Raw genomic sequence first — 17,727 nt, forward strand, 5'->3', positions numbered from 1 at the left:
ATTGTCATCATTCGGCCCTCTTCTCTTCTTGTTTCAATTTGAATTTCCTTAGTGTTATTTCTATCTTCTTTCTATTCAAATTTGGTCTTTATGTGCATGATTTTTCGAGGCATGTCTCTTAAATTCTATGCCTGACCGAAATGACTCTTCTCCTTCTTCCCCCTTCTCTTTATATTCTGTACTTGACTCTTCATTCTATTTTCATCAAATTTCTTATTTCTAAAACTCTCTCTAGTTGTTTGATCCGAATAGTGTGTAATATCTATTCAACTTGATTCTTCTCTTGGTGTGTAATATCCTAGAAGAATTAAGCATCGAAAGTCTAAGGAACATCCGCAGTCCTTAGAAGTTTCACTTCACCCCCATCGTTCAGATCATTCACCAAACCAAATCATCACTTCCGCATCACCAATTCAACCACACGAAGAGCATCAAGGGGCAGGACTCATTCATCACGATCAGGAGTCTATCAGGTGGTATCAGAGCTGCTTCGTGCAGGTTGTGTCGATCTGAATCAAAAAGATTTCGTTTGTGACTTTTCATTATCAATCAAAACGTTTTGAGAAAACTGTGTTATTATCTGTTTCCGAGCACCAGGTTGTTAGAATTGTTTAAAATCGAATACTGATCCAAAAATCGTGGTAGTTGAAGAGTTATTCCTTTGTTTGATCCATTGTGTTGCGATTTCTTCCAAAGAACACTTGACTGGGGTTCTTTTGTGTTGATTTTCAGGATGGTAACGCCACCATTGGAAGAAGATGAAAGAGGAAGCAATAGCGTCAACCAAAAGCAAATGAATGAGACTATCGCAACCGAGGTAGCCAGATTAGTGGCTCAGCAGTTAGAGGCCTTTAAACTTGATCAGGAAAATTCGAGAAGAGCACGTAAGGAACGTGATAAGCAAAGTCAAGCAGATGCTAGCCATCACTCCGACTACTACAGTCATTCTTCTAAGACAAGTAGTCACCGACGAAGAAGAAGTGCTAGAGATGAGCGAGTGATTCCTAGGGATAATCTAGCTGGAGTGAAAGTTCGTATTCCTTCTTTCCAAGGCAGCAACGACCCTGAGGAGTATCTTGAATGGGAAAAGAAGATGGAACTCGTCTTCAATTGTCATGAATACACTGAAGAGAACAAAGTCAAAGTTGCACCTACCGAGTTCACCGGGTATGCACTAAGTTGGTGGGATCAGCTAACTCTCACTAGGAAGCGTGTAGGAGATTTTCCAGTAGAGACTTGGAATCAGATGAAGCATCTTATGAGGAAAAGATTCATGCCAAGTCACTATCATAGAGAGCTACACCATCGGCTGAGAAACTCGGTACAAGGCAATAGGACCGTTGAAGAGTATTTCAAGGAGATGGAAACTTTGTTGATAAGAGCTGATATTCAAGAAGATCCCGAAGCCGCCATGTCTAGATTCATGGGAGGATTAACCGAGATATTGCTGACAAATTGGAGGTTCAAAATTATGAGGAGCTAGAGGAAATGATGCACAAGGCAATTATGTTCGAAAAACAACTTAAAAGGAGAAGCTCCAAGTCGAGTTTTGTTCCGGAAAAATCTAGCTATCACCGAGAAGTGAAGTCTGGAACTTCAAGAGATTACAAGCCGTTTGTCAAGCCCAAGGTTGAGAGTGTGGATCTTAAAGGAAAAAGTACTAACGTTGCACCAAGGACAAGAGACATTAAGTGCTTTAAGTGTCACGGCATTGGACATTATGCTAGTGAATGCTCCAACAAGAGGGTTATGATCATCATGGCAAATGGGGAAGTTGAATCTGAAGATGAGAAGCCTAAGGAAAGACAACTTGAGGATGAATCATCGGAGGAAGAGTATGAATCAGCCACTAAAGGACAAATGATGGTGGGAGTCGCCATGAGAGCTTTGAGTGTCATCACGAAATCTGATGAGCAAGAACAAAGAGAGAACTTGTTCCATACAAGGTGTCTGGTTAAGGATCAGATTTGCAGCGTGATCATTGACGGTGGAAGCTGTACAAACGTTGCTAGCGAGACTATGGTTGCGAGACTTGGGTTGCAAGTAATCAAGCATCCAAAACCATACAAGCTGCAGTGGCTGAATGAAAATGGCGAAATGGCTGTGGATAATCAAGTCAAGGTACCTCTATCAATTGGAAAATATGAGGATGAGGTCTTATGTGATATTTTACCAATGGAAGCTAGCCATATACTGTTGGGAAGACCATGGCAATCGGATAGGCAGGTTATGCATGATGGTTTCACGAATTGGCATAAGTTTGAGTTCAAAGGAAGAAAAACCGTGTTGCTACCTATGACCCCTCATGAGGTTTACCAGGATCAGTTGGTCATGAAGATGGGTAGAAAGAAAGCTATCAAACCATCTAACCTTGCTATTGTGCCAAATATCCCAAAGGGAAGTGATCTCCATAAACCGAACTTACTTTTTGTTTATAAAGAAACGCTTATGAGTATCACTAACCCTGAGCAGGAAATCCCTAGCACTCTTAAACATGTATTACAGGAATATAGGGATGTGTTTCCTGAGGAGAATCCGGAGGGATTACCACCCATTAGAGGCATAGAACATCAAATCGATTTTATCCCGGGAGCCTCATTGCCAAACAAACCAGCTTATAGAACTAATCCCGTGGAGACTAAGGAACTAGAAAAGCAAGTCACGGAACTCATGAAGAAAGGACACATCCGTGAAAGCATGAGTCCATGTGCTGTGCCCGTACTACTAGTACCTAAAAAGGACGGAAGCTGGAGGATGTGCGTCGATTGCAGAGCCATCAATAATATAACGGTTAAGTATCGCCATCCCATACCTAGATTAGATGATATGCTAGATGAGTTACATGGGTCTTGCATCTTTTCTAAGGTTGACTTAAAAAGCGGATATCATCAGATTAGGATGAAGGAAGGGGATGAGTGGAAAACCGCATTTAAAACTAAGCAAGGGTTGTATGAATGGTTAGTGATGCCATTCGGGCTTACAAATGCACCTAGTACATTCATGCGATTAATGAAACATGTTCTTAGAGCATACATAGGGCATTTTGTGGTTGTTTACTTTGATGACATCTTAGTTTATAGCAAAAACTTAGAAGATCATGTTCAGCATTTGCGTAAGGTGTTAGATGTGCTTAGAACGGAGAAACTCTATGCCAACATGAACAAGTGTACTTTTGGAACGGATAACTTGGTCTTCCTAGGTTTTGTTGTGAGTGCAGATGGTGTTAAAGTGGATGAAGAGAAGGTAAAAGCAATTAAAGAATGGCCTAGTCCAACCTCCGTAGGAGAAGTGAGGAGCTTTCATGGACTTGCGGGATTTTACCGAAGATTCGTTAAGGACTTTAGCACCTTGGCTGCTCCGCTTACTGAATTTATCAAGAAGGACGTTGGATTTAAGTGGGAAACGGCTCAAGAAAAAGCATTTCAAACCTTGAAAGAGAAACTTACTCAGGCTCCTATCCTTTCCCTACCTGATTTTGTTAAAACTTTTGAAATCGAATGTGATGCATCGGATGTTGGTATTGGTGCTGTGTTGATGCAGGACCAGAAGCCTATAGCTTATTTCAGTGAAAAGCTAGGAGGAGCGACACTTAACTATCCAACCTACGACAAGGAACTCTACGCTTTGGTGAGGGCTTTACAAACGTGGCAACACTATCTCTGGCCAAAGGAGTTCGTGATCCACACCGACCATGAGTCTCTAAAACATCTCAAGGGACAACAAAAGCATAACAAGAGGCATGCTCGGTGGGTAGAGTTCATTGAGACATTTCCCTATGTCATCAAATACAAAAAAGGTAAGGACAATGTCGTGGCCGACGCATTGTCCCGGAGGTATGTGTTACTTTCATCTTTGGATGCCAAGTTACTTGGTTTTGAACACATTAAAACTCTCTATGAGAATGATTCTGATTTTGGAAAAATATTTGCTGCTTGTGAGAGATTTGCATTTGGGAAATATTATAGGCATGAAGGATACTTGTTCTATGATAACCGTTTGTGTGTTCCTAACTCGTCTTTGAGAGATTTGTTTCTAAGGGAAGCACACAGTGGAGGATTAATGGGACACTTTGGTGTGTCTAAAACTTTACAAGTCATGCAAGATCACTTTCATTGGCCACATATGAGGCGAGATGTTGAGAAAATGTGTGAGAAATGTTCAACTTGTAAACAAGCGAAAGCTAAGTCGCAACCCCACAGTTTGTATACTCCTCTCCCTATTCCTTTGCATCCTTGGAATGACATTTCAATGGACTTTGTAGTAGGATTGCCTAGAACTAGAACGGGTAAGGATTCAATCTTTGTGGTGGTGGATAGATTCTCTAAGATGGCGCATTTCATTCCATGTCATAAAACCGATGATGCTAAGCATGTAGCCGAACTGTTCTTTAGGGAAGTTATACGTCTACATGGCATGCCTAGGACCATCGTATCTGATAGAGACACCAAGTTTCTTAGCTATTTTTGGAAAACGCTTTGGTCTAAGCTAGGAACTAAGTTGTTATTCTCTACTACTTGCCACCCCCAAACTGATGGTCAAACCGAGATAGTTAATAGAACCCTATCCACACTTTTGCGTGTGTTGATCAAGAAGAACCTAAAGGCTTGGGAAGATTGTTTACCACATGTAGAATTCGCTTATAATCATTCCATACATTCTGCTTCTAAATTTTCACCATTTCAAATTGTTTATGGGTTTAATCCCACCACTCCTTTGGATTTGATGCCTTTGCCTCTGAGTGAAAGGAGTAGTACAGATGGAAAAAAGAAAGCAGAGTTGGTTCAGCGAATCCATGAGGCGGCAAGGAAGAATATAGAGGACAAGACAAAACAATATGCCAAGTATGCTAACAAGGGCCGCAAGGAACTTATCTTCGAGGAAGGAGACTTAGTTTGGATTCATCTCCGGAAAGACCGTTTTCCCAATGAAAGAAAGTCTAAACTAATGCCAAGAATGGATGGACCTTTTAAAGTGCTTCAAAGGATCAACAATAACGCCTACATACTGGATTTGCAAGGTAAGTATAACGTGAGTAATACTTTCAACATTATTGATCTTGTTCCTTTTATTGCAGATGAGTTGGATTTGAGGACAAATCCTTTTCAAGTGGGAGAGCCTGATGTGAGCATGGAAAGCATGGAGAGCTTGGAGCATGGAACTAAACCGCAGCTTGAACCCGTGGAGCTTGGAGCTGAAGATGATGAAGCATTGATCGTCCCCAATGGTCCCATGACAAGGTCTAGAGCAAAAGAGTTCAATAAAGTCATCAACAACCATCTACTTACCATTCAGGCCAGCCTTAGAAGTGAAGCTTGTCCAGCCACATTGGTTGTGATTCAAGCCGTCTAAGCGATGACAATGGAGGTGTGTGGACTTGTGCTCTTTTTTCCCTCCTCTTGGTTTTGTCCCAATGGGTTTTCCAAGAGAGGTTTTTAACGAGGCTTGGCCACATACTTCTTACCTCAGCCCATTGTCATCATTCGGCCCTCTTCTCTTCTTGTTTCAATTTGAATTTCCTTAGTGTTATTTCTATCTTCTTTCTATTCAAATTTGGTCTTTATGTGCATGATTTTTCGAGGCATGTCTCGTAAATTCTATGCCTGACCGAAATGACTCTTCTCCTTCTTCCCCCTTCTCTTTATATTCTGTACTTGACTCTTCATTCTATTTTCATCAAACTTCTCATTTCTAAAACTCTCTCTAGTTGTTTGATCCGAGTAGTGTGTAATATCTATTCAACTTGATTCTTCTCTTGGTGTGTAATATCCTAGAAGAATTAAGCATCGAAAGTCTAAGGAACATCCGCAATCCTTAGAAGTTTCACTTCACCCCCATCGTTCAGATCATTCACCAAACCAAATCATCACTTCCGCATCACCAATTCAACCACACGAAGAGCATCAAGGGGCAGGACTCATTCATCACGATCAGGAGTCTATCAGCTTTCAAATGCACTTGGTTTGGAGACATTCCAACGGTTGGATCTCAAGATATTTCATTAGCCCCGGAGCCATTCGAAGTCGGTCAGCAACTCACCCGACCGCGGCCAACAAGCCATTTGCCACGATCAGAAGCTTCCCGACTGCGGCCAACAAGCCAATTGCCGCGGTCACAACACTCCCGACCGCGACAATCAACCTCCGACTTAAAGCCCACTTATCTGAAGCCCAAAGTCATTCCCAGCCTCAATTCCGGAACCCTAGAAACCATGGAGTATTGGAGACTATAAATATATGTCATTTAGGTCGTTTTTAGACACAACCCTTCATACTTTACGGAAACCCTTTTCCTTTAGCCGTTTTTATGAGATTTTTGTAGAAGATTGTTCAAGTCCGAGTTCTTCAATAGAGAAGCTTTCTTTATCTCTTTTCTTTACTGTTTTTCATTACTTTTATTAAAACCAATGATGATGTCGAACTCAGCCATGTCTGAGTAGATCCCGAGTTGGGCTTAGGGTTCCCGAAAGAGGCTCTCATAATCGATTAAGACATCTAGGTTTATAGATCTGGGATTTCGACCTGTTCTCTGTTTATTCTTGTTCTTATTGCATGTATGCTTGATTGATCACCTAGTATCTGATCTAGATAGTTAGTGTTGCGAAAGTTTTCATTAAGTATCAGCCCTAGAATGAAACAGGCGATTTTTCCGTAGGAGTGGAAACCTACCTGCGGCGAGATCGTGAGTATTGACGAGTCTTGTGCAGCTCTTGCGTTCTCTCCCTTCCAGGGCCAGAGTGGAAACCTACTGGTCAGGGTTGCGAGAAACAGTTGGTTATGATCACGACAGTGACGTAGTCATACCGCCGTACTCTAGCTCTAGAACCCATATATTGTTATCTGTCAATCCCAATCTATCTACCTTAGTGTTAAAACCGATTATGATCCCTTAGAGTTCCCAAAAGCTCAGCGTTTTTAGCCATAGTTTACAATTTCATCGATTTTTACTTGTTTTCTTAGACCTGCATTTCAATTACCTTAGTTCATTATTTATTTGCCTTATTTACTTTTCATGCGATATCTTACTTGCTTTATTAGTCTTTCATTCGATATTTGCCTATTCTAATTGCATTCCATTCGATTTTCTTACCTGCTTTTTAGGATAGATTTATTTTCTTCCTTTTGTTTTAGTTTAATTCGAAAGAAAAACAACCAACCTTTAAAACCAATTTAGTCTAGACATAAAGTTAAAAACCGTAGAAGAATACCAGGCACACAAATCTCTGTGGATTCGATCCCTAAATACTACAACTGATTAGCTGTGCACTTGCGGCTTTCATTTGTTTTGTTAAGGGTAAAACTTGTTCCCTCACGTAGTTGACACGAGCATCGCATCACCAACGAGGTTTGCGTCTTAAAACTTCTTTGGCGACTCTTAACGGCAAAGAACTCCTTATGGGTTCGGTGGTCCTATATGAATCTGATGCGCAGATCTTCAATCTGGCTTCTCCCTGATACCTTAAACAACTTGGCGGGTTCTTGGATGTGGAAGCGACTGCTCAAAAGTAGAACCCATGCTACTTCATTCTTAAAAACTGAGATCGGTAATGGGCGGAGTACTCTGTTTTTGTTGGTGAACTGGTCTTCGTTGGGTCTTCTTCTTCCTCTCCTCGGTTCAAGAGGATTCATCGATTTCGGTATTCCAAGAGAGGCCACTGTAGAAGAGGTTATTCTCAGGCATCGCAGGAGAAGCCATCGTCTACCGCTTCTAAACAGGGTGGAAGAGGAAATTGAAAACTTGAGAAGGCGAGATAGAGCAGACAGAGAGGATAAAATTTGTTGGAGATCGAGTGCAACCGGGTATACAAACAGGTTCAACACTCGAAATACAACGCAGCAGCTGAGGCACACTTCTCCAAAAGTGTCGTGGGTGAAAGATGTCTGGTTCACGCATCACACCCCAAAATTTAGTTTCATCACTTGGCTTGCTCTTCATAACCGTCTCGCAACGGGAGTGCGTATGCAAGCTTGGAATGCAAACATCTCTGCGACTTGTGTGTTCTGTCGTCACCCCTTGGAAACGCGTGAACATCTGTTCTTCTCCTGCAACTTCTCGACTACAATTTGGAGAAGTTTAGCAGAGGGAATCCTCTTACAAGATTATAATGCGGACTGGAATGGTATTGTGCATCTGATCTCCACACCTTGTCACCCTCGTGTGAAGAGCTTTCTGATTAAATATCTGTTCCAAGCGGTTCTCTATGCCATATGGAAAGAACGAAATGATCGTCGACATGGATCTCCTCCAATCACGGCGGTTCGACTAATAAAGGTGATCGAAAAGGGAATCAAGAATAAAATAAGCTCCATTCGCAATTCTGGTGATCAGCGATATGACAAAGCTCTCCAACTCTGGTTTTCAACCAGATCGGCGAACTGAAACAGACTTCTCTATTAAAGTTTCTATTTTTGTATCTTATTAAACAGCTCGCATAATTTCATGTAGAAAACGCTTTTTTCGGTTTGAATAAAATTTAACATTCATCCAAAAAAAAAAAAAAAGAAAAGACTCCAACAAGTGTTTTAAGGATCCCTCTAGTGAGAAAAGATGAGTGAGATGAGAGAAAGAGCTTCATGAGAGGGTAGACTAAGTGTGAGACTTTGGGTTAGAAGCACCTTAGGCGTTAGGGTAGATGAGTTCTTACCCTTGTATGCATTTATTGCTCTTTACCTTCAGCATTTTGCTGAATTGAACCACATATGCATTGAATGAGATCATTTATATCTGATAGCCTCATCCTTAGACAAGAAAGTTTGTGTAGATTAAGGTTGATTATTCAAGCCTGCCAATACGCTTCAAAGATCACCTGTACCGGAGGTATTTCAAGCCGATTCAGCTTCCAACTTCTTCATCAAGATTGGAGCGCACCGAGTCCTTTTTCCAGAACGCTTTAAATCAATCAATTCCGAGTTATAACAATTTGAAGATGCACCTGTCACGTGGCCAAAATGTAGATTAATCCGATGCGCCTCAAAGAACCGCTGTACCGGAAGCCTTGCACTCTCCAGATGCATTTGGACTCTTCATCAAAGTTGCAGCTTATTGAGTCACCTGTCTCCTGGAGTTGGAATATTGAGTACCTGATCACTTTCTTGGAAGTTACACGAGTTTAAGCACACACATGTCAAGACCGGATCAATTTACCATTTAATGCAAGTATAGTTCTTTGCACCGGTGCATGCAACGGTCAAGAACGTGATCGGTGCAGCTGGGTAGACATACCTTAGAGGTCTTGCACCGGGCTGTGCTACGGACTAGAGTGACCTGGTGGCATGAGAACTGCACCATTGCCAAAACAAGATAATGCTAAGTGTCAAGCTGTGCAACGGTTCATGCAAAGGTTCTTACAGACCGTGGCTTCAAGAAAGAAGACTCTCAGAGTTTGCAGCGGTCACTACAACGGTCCCGAATGACTTGGTGCAACCAAGAAACACCTCAGCAATGGTGTTTGCAACGGGAAGAAATGTGACCAGTGCAACTCCTAAAAGGTCTGGAACATCTTGCAACGGTCATGGCAATGGGAGAGTGGAGACCGGTAAAACAACATGGAGGGTCATTCGCTGAGTACAATGGCCATGATGAAGCCGGTGCAACACCAAATTTTCTTGCAACGGTTTTGTTGCAACGGTGAAGACATGACCGGTGAAAGCATGGAAGCACAAACCCAGATTCAGAAATGGTCAGTACAACGGTGAGTATAGTGACCGGTGCAGACCTCAAGACCCAACAAGGCCGAGTCAAGACCGGTTTTTGATAACACCTGATTTTGGCCACTTTTATGGATCACTTTCAATATCTTATACAGGTGTTATCAGGTTTTTGATAACACCTGTTAATAAGTGTTTTCCATGTTTTGGAGTTTTATAAGAATTTTCAGGAAACTTGGAACTTTGGAGTGCATTTGGAGCAAAAGTACATTTTTGGATAAATTCAGGCCGTCAGAAGTTTTGAAACAAAAGAAGACCTTCTTACTGTCTGATCATCCCCAAATTTGGAGATATTATACAGGAGATCACCAGCTTTCCAACACACTTGGAATCAAAGCAATACAACAGTTAGATCTCTAGATATCATCAATGCACTGAAGGCCAATCAACACAGTCCAGTCAAGGACAGAAGCTTTCACCCGCGACCAAGCTTGTTCTCATTGCGGCTCAGGTTGTTTCACCCCCGGTTGACCTATTTCCGAACCTCAGGAGCCCAACTAAGGCCCAAGACACTTCCTGCACTCATTTTACAAGCCCTAGACGCCCAGACTTGAAGAAGAGCCTTTTAGGTCTTTTGTAGGAGAGCCTCTTTCTTCTCTTTGAGAGATAACTCATTTGTAGTTTTAGGTTTTATTTTTATGCATCTGTAGAAGCTTTTCATCGCCACACTGTCTTCAATAAGAGAAGTTTTTTCTGAAACTTTTGTTTCCTGCAACTTTAGTTTCTTTACTTTTCTGCTTTCTAGTTCTTAAACCGATAATGATGTCTAACTCAGCCATGTTTGAGTAGTCACCAAGTTGGGTGAAGGGGCAATCCAAAGGGATCCCATGTTCGACTGACATCTAGGTTTTTAGGAAAAAAGATTTCGATTTTTACATGATTCTCCCATTCATCCAAATCTCAAAACGGTAACTATGGATTGATCACCCAGAGTCCGATCCTATGTTAAATCCGAGCCACGAGAGTGTTGTATTTGGGTTGCCTGAAATAGATCTTATGGACGTCACTGTTGTAGGAGACAAAAGCTACCTACAGAAGATACGTAAGCCGAGATGGATTCCGATCTGAAATGCATGATCTTGTTCTGACATTAGAGCGAAAGTTAATTGCCATAAATGAATGATTAGATGATTAGGGTAACGAGAGTTGGATAATCTTACAAGTGTCTATCATAGTTTCAGAGTCATAGAAAATCCTTGCCTAAATTTCTTGTGTTTAAAACATGAACCCTAAAGATGAACCCTAATCCCAGCACCGTTTTTCATATTGTTTTCAACCGCTTTTTATTTCAAGCTTTTTAATTCTCTGCTTAATTAGAGTTAGTGACAAACCAAAACCCGTTTTTATCAGATTAGGTCTACGATTGTTTTTAGCATCTGTTAGAAGTCCTCAACACACAAATCCCTGTGAATTCGATCTGTAAGTACTACTGCGTCTGCTGTGCACTTGCAGCTTGTCTAAAGTAAAACTTGTGTTAACCACTGCACCCACACCAAGTTTTTGGCAACGTTGCCGGGGATTCGTTGCTGTTGATATGATTTCCTAATCTAATTTCAATTATAGAGCACAAGATTTTAGAGTTATGCTAGAGATTTTCTAATTTCTCTTTTTATCTTTGCTTTCTATGCTCTCAGGTGCATGAAAACTAGGAGAAATCCTACCAACATTGTACCACCCTTAAACGAGATTGACAAACACAAAAGAGAACTTTGGAAACTCAGACGAAGGACGCTCAAGATGGCCAATCTGAATGTCATCGGGAAGATCTTTTAAACCGTGATCAAGATGATCACATTGGAGATGATGACCGTGATTCTATTCACGATGACGACCGAGATGCTGCCCATGAAGGAGATGGCCAGCCACATCTCGATGAAGAAGGAAACCAAATCCCTAGAAACGCTGCTCAAGCCGCTGATGATCAAAGGAGACGAGATCGGGACGGTCAAGGAGAAAGAAAGAATGATGAAAACATTGTTCCACTTAATGGTAAAGAGGCCAATCGACCCATACAGCTTGCCAATCCTATGAGAAGACAGCCCTGCAATATACTTATTTCCGATTTCTATGCACCTTACCAACACTTCCAAAATAGATCGGCTATTCAAGTTCCTGCCCCAACAAGAGGAGATCACGAGATAAAACCTCAGATTGTCTCTCTAGTGAAGCAAAATCAATTCCATGGAATCTCTACTGAGCATCCAATGGACCACACTGGTATTTTTGAAGAAATATGTTGAATGGTGAGTGATGTCGGGCAAAACGGGGTTGTTGTTTTCGTTTTTACTAAGCTTTAGGTTTTAAATTTATAACCCCTAAATGTCTGCAAGTAAGTACTTAGGGTATCGATCCACATAGACTTAGTTGTTTCAGTACGAATTCACGGCAACGCCTAAATCAGATTAGAACTAAAAAGGTTTTGGTTTTAGTTTTGGGTTTTTGGTTGTCACTAAATCTAAACTAGAAAGCAAGTAAAAAGCAATTGAAAGAAAACTAAAGCTAGTAAAGCAAGTAAAGCAAGTAAAAAGCGATTAAACAAAGTGATTGGAAGCAGGTAATAAGCGAATGAAAAGCAAATAAAATCAAAGGTTGTAAGCAATGAAAGACAAACGTTGGGGCTCAAGGGGTTTCGCAGGGGTTCATGGACTAAGCTATGTCGATTTTAAACAAGTGATAAAGGTAATCAACTACGTATGTTCTAGAACTCGAGGCACGGAAGTATGAATAGCCTACTTTCGCAGCACTAAACAACTATCTCTCGCAACCCTGATCAGTAGGTTTCCACTCTGATCTTGGAAGGGAGAAGATCCAATAGCAGAACAAGACTCATCAACATTCACAACTCAACTATAGGTAGGTTTCCACTCCTAAAGAATCATTGCTCGTTTCACCCTAGTTTAGACAATCAATGAAAGCTTTCGCAACATATCATGTCAGATCGGCTTCTAAGTGGCCAGCAAAGAATCACGCAGTAAGATTAAAGGCAAACGAAGAACATCTAGAAGATAAATAATCCTAAATCTATCAATTCATAAGCAAAGACACATGAAATTCCCTTTGAACAATCCCTTTAAACCCAACTGGGTAACTACTCAAACATATTGTAACAAAGCATCATAAACGAAATTGAAAGTGCAGGAAACTAAAGAAAAGAAGGAAGAAAAATGGAGAGCAGAGTTGCAGGTGGAGGCGCAATGATGCTCTCCAGCGGCGGCTCCTTCTTCGGGATCGACGGTGGTGGCCTCTAGGGTTCCACACGAACTCTCTCTCTCTCTCTAAGTATGCGTTTCTATTCGTCTCTCTCTCTCTTTAGAATGACCTAAAGAGGATATTTATAGCTTCTGGGGTGGTCCTGAACACTTAGGGCTTCAAAAATAACGAAAGGAATTGATCTGGGCTTTAATTAAGTCGTCTGGAAAGTGAACGACGAATTTCCGCGGTCGCGATGGCTCTACCCACGGGAAAATAAGTGTTGGCCGCGGTCCCGGCACATGGCTCTCTTCTGGAACTGCATTTTTTGTCATTCTTGCATCGGGAGTATCTGAAGATCTAACTGTTGGATTGTCTCCAAACCAAGTGCATTAGAAAGCTGGTTGGATCCTCTATGTTGTCTTAAATTTTGGAGGTGATCAGAAGGTGAGAAGGTTTTCATCGCTTGTCATACTTCTGACGGTCTGCATTTATCCAAAATTGCTCATTTGTTTCAAATTGCATATCTTTTGCCCAAGTTTCCTGTAAAGTATTTTGAAACTCTAAAACATTGAAAACACTTTAAAAAAAACATTGAAAACAGAGTTAAAACACCTGCATAAGACATAATTATGATCCATAAAAGTGGTCAAAATACGGTGTTATCAACTCCCCCAGACTTACCTTTTTGTTTGTCCTCAAACAAACTCAAGTCAGGATAGAAATTTTTGAAATTCGCAGGAACTAAACAAAATACAAGCAAACTAGTTGTGAAACATCTAATTGGATTTAGTCTAGAAAATTCTCACCAAAATACAAGCAAACTAGTCTGTTAATCCGTCATGCGAAAATCTACACACTTAGATCTAACTTCCAGTCAACTAGCTCTCTACATTCATTAAGTATAGTAGTGAATTCTCAACAAAGACATTATTCAGGGTAGACGGTGTTTGGTATTAAGGCTATTTCAGTGGTGGAGCTTAGATGTTTAGGGTTACCTAAAGATCTGGAGGATGCTAGATATTATGCAAAACCGCAAGAGAGAGAAGGACCTGTTGGTGATTGCAGATTTTCAGTCACTTCTCCTTTGCCAATTGTTGTTGCATAATCTTCCTGTTCCCCCAGACTTAGATTCTTTCCGGGAATCATAAAGATAATCTCCAAATCTCCATATAATCGAACTCTAGCTTGCCTCAAGTATAAAATTAGATCCTCGTAGACTCTCTAAGGTTTTAAATTTCCTTTCTTTTCATATTTTTCTTTTCTTTTTGGGATTTTTTTTTTGAAGAAAACAACCTTTTATAGAGAAAGTCTAAGGGACGAGATTGTACCAAGATTTTGAAGTTTTCCAAGGCAAACTGAATTTTCTCCTTTTGTTGAATTTTTCCAACGAAATCGCTGGTCTCCGTCTTCAGTGACTGAAAACCGCGTTTGTCCTCTTTCTTTCCGACGTTTTTGCACATATCTGCGTATAGGACAATGAAAAACAAGAATGCATGTGGTTTGAAAGAGGTTAGGTTTGGTGGGGGACTAGCTAAAGATGAACTAGCCATTCAGGATCAACAAAGAGTGGTAAAACGGTAAAGGAGTCCTGAATGTATGATTTGTTTCCCTGATCTAATGCTTTAATGAGAAAATTATGTCAAAATTAGGTCCAGATAAAATGAGCTAGTATATCCTGTCAGAAAGAATTTCGTAATGCAAGTATTCTAGCTACCGCCTAGTCTAGGCCTAAATCACAAAAAGAGCAAAAAACAAGGAAATAGCGTAGAAGCACACTGGTCTAAATCATCATAGTAATGTTTATGTGTTCCAGGTTTGAAAACTTTTTGAAAAACATTTTGAAAACGATTTTTGAAAAATTTTATGAAAAACATTTTGAAAAACTTTTTAAAAAATTTTATGTCCAAAACAAACTCAAAACAAATCAAATTTCATTATTAACGGATGAACATCCTCCCCCAGACTTATTTCACACTGTCCTCAGTGTGATAAAATCTTGGAAAGAATGGTAAAGAAAATAGAAAAGTTGAAATGTTTAAATGGTAAAGAACTTATCGTGATGGAGAGTGCTGCTCGTCTTTTGTGTTTGTTCTTTCTTATTGAAAACCTGAATTTAAATGAAACAGAAACGAAGCAATGGAAATAGAAAATAAAGGTCAAAGGGAAATAAATAAAATACCAAGTGGGTTGCCTCCCACTAAGCGCTTGTTTCAAGTCATTAGCTTGACATTGTTGCTCGATTAGACTTAACCGGGGTCGTGACATGATATGTCTATATTTTACATCATTTAGATTGCATTTTAGAGTCCTCATCATGTGTTTTCCCCATGTAAATTGAGTCTTTAGGCATCAAAATAGGATTTAGGGCTTGCATTAGGTCCCAAAGAGTTTTGCATGTTTTGAAGTCTTTATCAGGTGCTTTGGAAGCCATTTTGAGCTTAAGAAGAGGAGCAGAAAAGAAAACGGTGAAGAAAAGGGCAAAAATGGTGAAAACCGCTTGGAGGAATTTCTCGGCCAAAACTCGTACCGGCTGGACAGAAACCTCGGTCAAAAAGCTTACCGAACGCTCATTATCGACCAAAACCCTTACCGATCGACCAAAATCGGCCAAGGTCGAGTATCGGGTGCAAATTACCTCGGGTTAAGTTTTTGGCCGAGGCAAGAGGAATTTTACGGCTAAAAAGCTTACCGCGGTACATAGCCCTCGGTCATTTTTCTTACCGCGGGAAGTTTTTCTCGGCTAAAACCTGTCCTTGCCCGCGCGTTTCAAAGATCAGCAATCCGGGGAACCTTCGTGTCCGAATCAGTTGGCGGGGTCTTCATCAAAGTTGGAGATAATCAAGCACAGATCCCGGAAAACTTGGAATCATCCAATTCGGACCAGTGAGGAGAAAGATACGGCTTCTGGAAGATGCATCAGTACTGCGCGTAATCGAGAACAGAACAGCGGACTTCAAAGATCACGAAGGACGGAGCCTTTTTGGTCCGAACTAGCCTGCCTGGTCTTCATAAAAGTTTGATATCTGTGAATGAAATTTTTAGAACGCTTGGAATCCCTCAATTCGGAGCGAGGGTTTGAAAGATAAGGTCTCCGGAGTTCACATGGGTCTAAAAGCTTATTTTCCGGTGATTCCCATGCTGTACAAAGATGTGAAATCCAGGAAGCCTTCCATTTCCCAAGCTCCGACTGTTTCTTCACCAAAATTCGAGCTTATTGAGTCATCTTGACTATGGAACTGGTCTCAAAGCAATTGGAGTCGTGTGTTGAAAGTTACTGCTTCCGGAAGGCAAGTTGGTCGATACGAGCCTAAATGAGTTGCGATACGCGCTAAGTGTTTTCTCAGGCCTCGGCATCATTACCTCGACATTGCCCAAGTCAAGGCTCATATCTTGGGAGTATTTTGGACTAGACCTCGTGCTGACACCTCGGCATGATGAGATCAAGGCATGCACACGTAAGAAATGAAGCTGGAAAGGACTAAGTGTTGAACGTGCACCTTGGTGTAATGGACTCGGCGTGCATGCCGGACTCTGTTCTCCCGAACCCCTCGACTACCAAGCCCCACGGCATTCTATGGCGAGGTCGCTTGTCACAAACCCAGAATCAAGAACAAGACGGCTCAAGAACACATACGAGGAGATGGATCAAAGACTAGGGTTCATGCATGTTCTTGACGTGTTCTTCACGAGATCTCCATTTCGATCTTTGCTCACGTGCACTCCTCGACATCAAGGCCTCGGCTTCACTCTCCGACACACCGTGGCACTCACCCATCAACCCGAGAAGGCGGCTCAGTACCCGGTTTGTTCTGGGCTGACCCGCAACACTTTCCCTTTACTATAAATACATTTTAGGACCAAAAACCTAATCATCTTATCTCTTATCATCTTTTAGCTTTAAGAACTTGCCTCTTTTGTGAAACTTGATTAATCTAATCCAATATCTCGTTTTTTCATCAGAATCTTGTTCTTTCTTTATTTCTTTTATCATCCAGCATCAAACTCCTTATCATGAGTAGCTACACGTCTTGCAAAGGACTTAGTGAGCTCGTTATGATCAGTGAGTAGTCGTTTAAACGGCTTTAGATAGGTAGATTAGGGTGCTTTCAAGATGGATTAATGGGTTTAGGTATCTAGTCTTGCATGTTTCATTCTTTAACCGACGAGATCTCTAGGCTGGATCCAAGCACATCACTTGAGGTTCAGATCTGAGACATATCTCGCATCAAAAGTGTTTGTAGAAATGTCTGAACCACTCGGTTAAGCGTTTAAGAGTCTTTCATCGCGAGAGTGATAGTTTGTTCTCTTAAACGACATTTTTGAACTGAATCTTATTGCTGACTGATTCATGCTTCTCAAAAGGGATTTTGGTATGAAAGAGGATCAGTTTAGATGTTTAATACTCTCATGAGAAGATTAACATGCCTTGAGTTCGAAGTTAAATGAAATCGCTTGATAAAATGATCCATTAACCCATTAGTTTAGCTTGGAAGCACCCATGTCAAATATCCTGTCTAAAGCTTCTGCCTTTATCATATATTATCATCATCCGAACCATTTGCCTGTCATTTGCATCTTTACTTAGTTTAAATCTCATCTCTTGTTTCATTTTTATGCTCATTCGCTTGTTAATTAGTTTAGCTAAAACCCTTATCATTCTCTCTTGACTTAAGATCACAAGTAACATAGATTAGTGTCTCCACTACAAGTTTGGTTTGATAACCCCTTGTACTACAAGGACAGGGGTATTGATAACCTCTTTAAAGAGTGAAAACTCCTAGTTATCAATTGGCGCCGTTGCCAGCTTGTGGGAGCATTAGTCTCTTATTTG

At 40.9% G+C, this 17,727-nt stretch overlaps 2 protein-coding genes across 2 annotated transcripts; both read left to right on the forward strand.

The window, feature by feature from the left end:
* The first annotated feature begins 733 nt into the window (after positions 1–733).
* On the forward strand, positions 734–5,349 carry LOC112083486. The gene is given in 7 exon segments (XM_024151515.1): positions 734–1,430; positions 1,433–2,226; positions 2,506–2,758; positions 3,200–3,833; positions 3,966–4,738; positions 4,892–5,017; positions 5,075–5,349. Coding segments are annotated over 7 exon segments (3,552 nt in total).
* A 2,061-nt stretch (positions 5,350–7,410) lies between these two features.
* Positions 7,411–8,376, forward strand: LOC112083487. Its single transcript, XM_024151516.1, has one exon. It carries the CDS (start codon positions 7,411–7,413, stop codon positions 8,374–8,376), a length of 966 nt encoding a protein of 321 aa, XP_024007284.1.
* Positions 8,377–17,727: the final 9,351 nt, after the last annotated feature.

The sequence above is a fragment of the Eutrema salsugineum genome, unplaced genomic scaffold, assembly GCF_000478725.1.
Source record: "Eutrema salsugineum unplaced genomic scaffold, Eutsalg1_0 scaffold_6, whole genome shotgun sequence".
Lineage (NCBI taxonomy): Eukaryota > Viridiplantae > Streptophyta > Magnoliopsida > Brassicales > Brassicaceae > Eutrema > Eutrema salsugineum.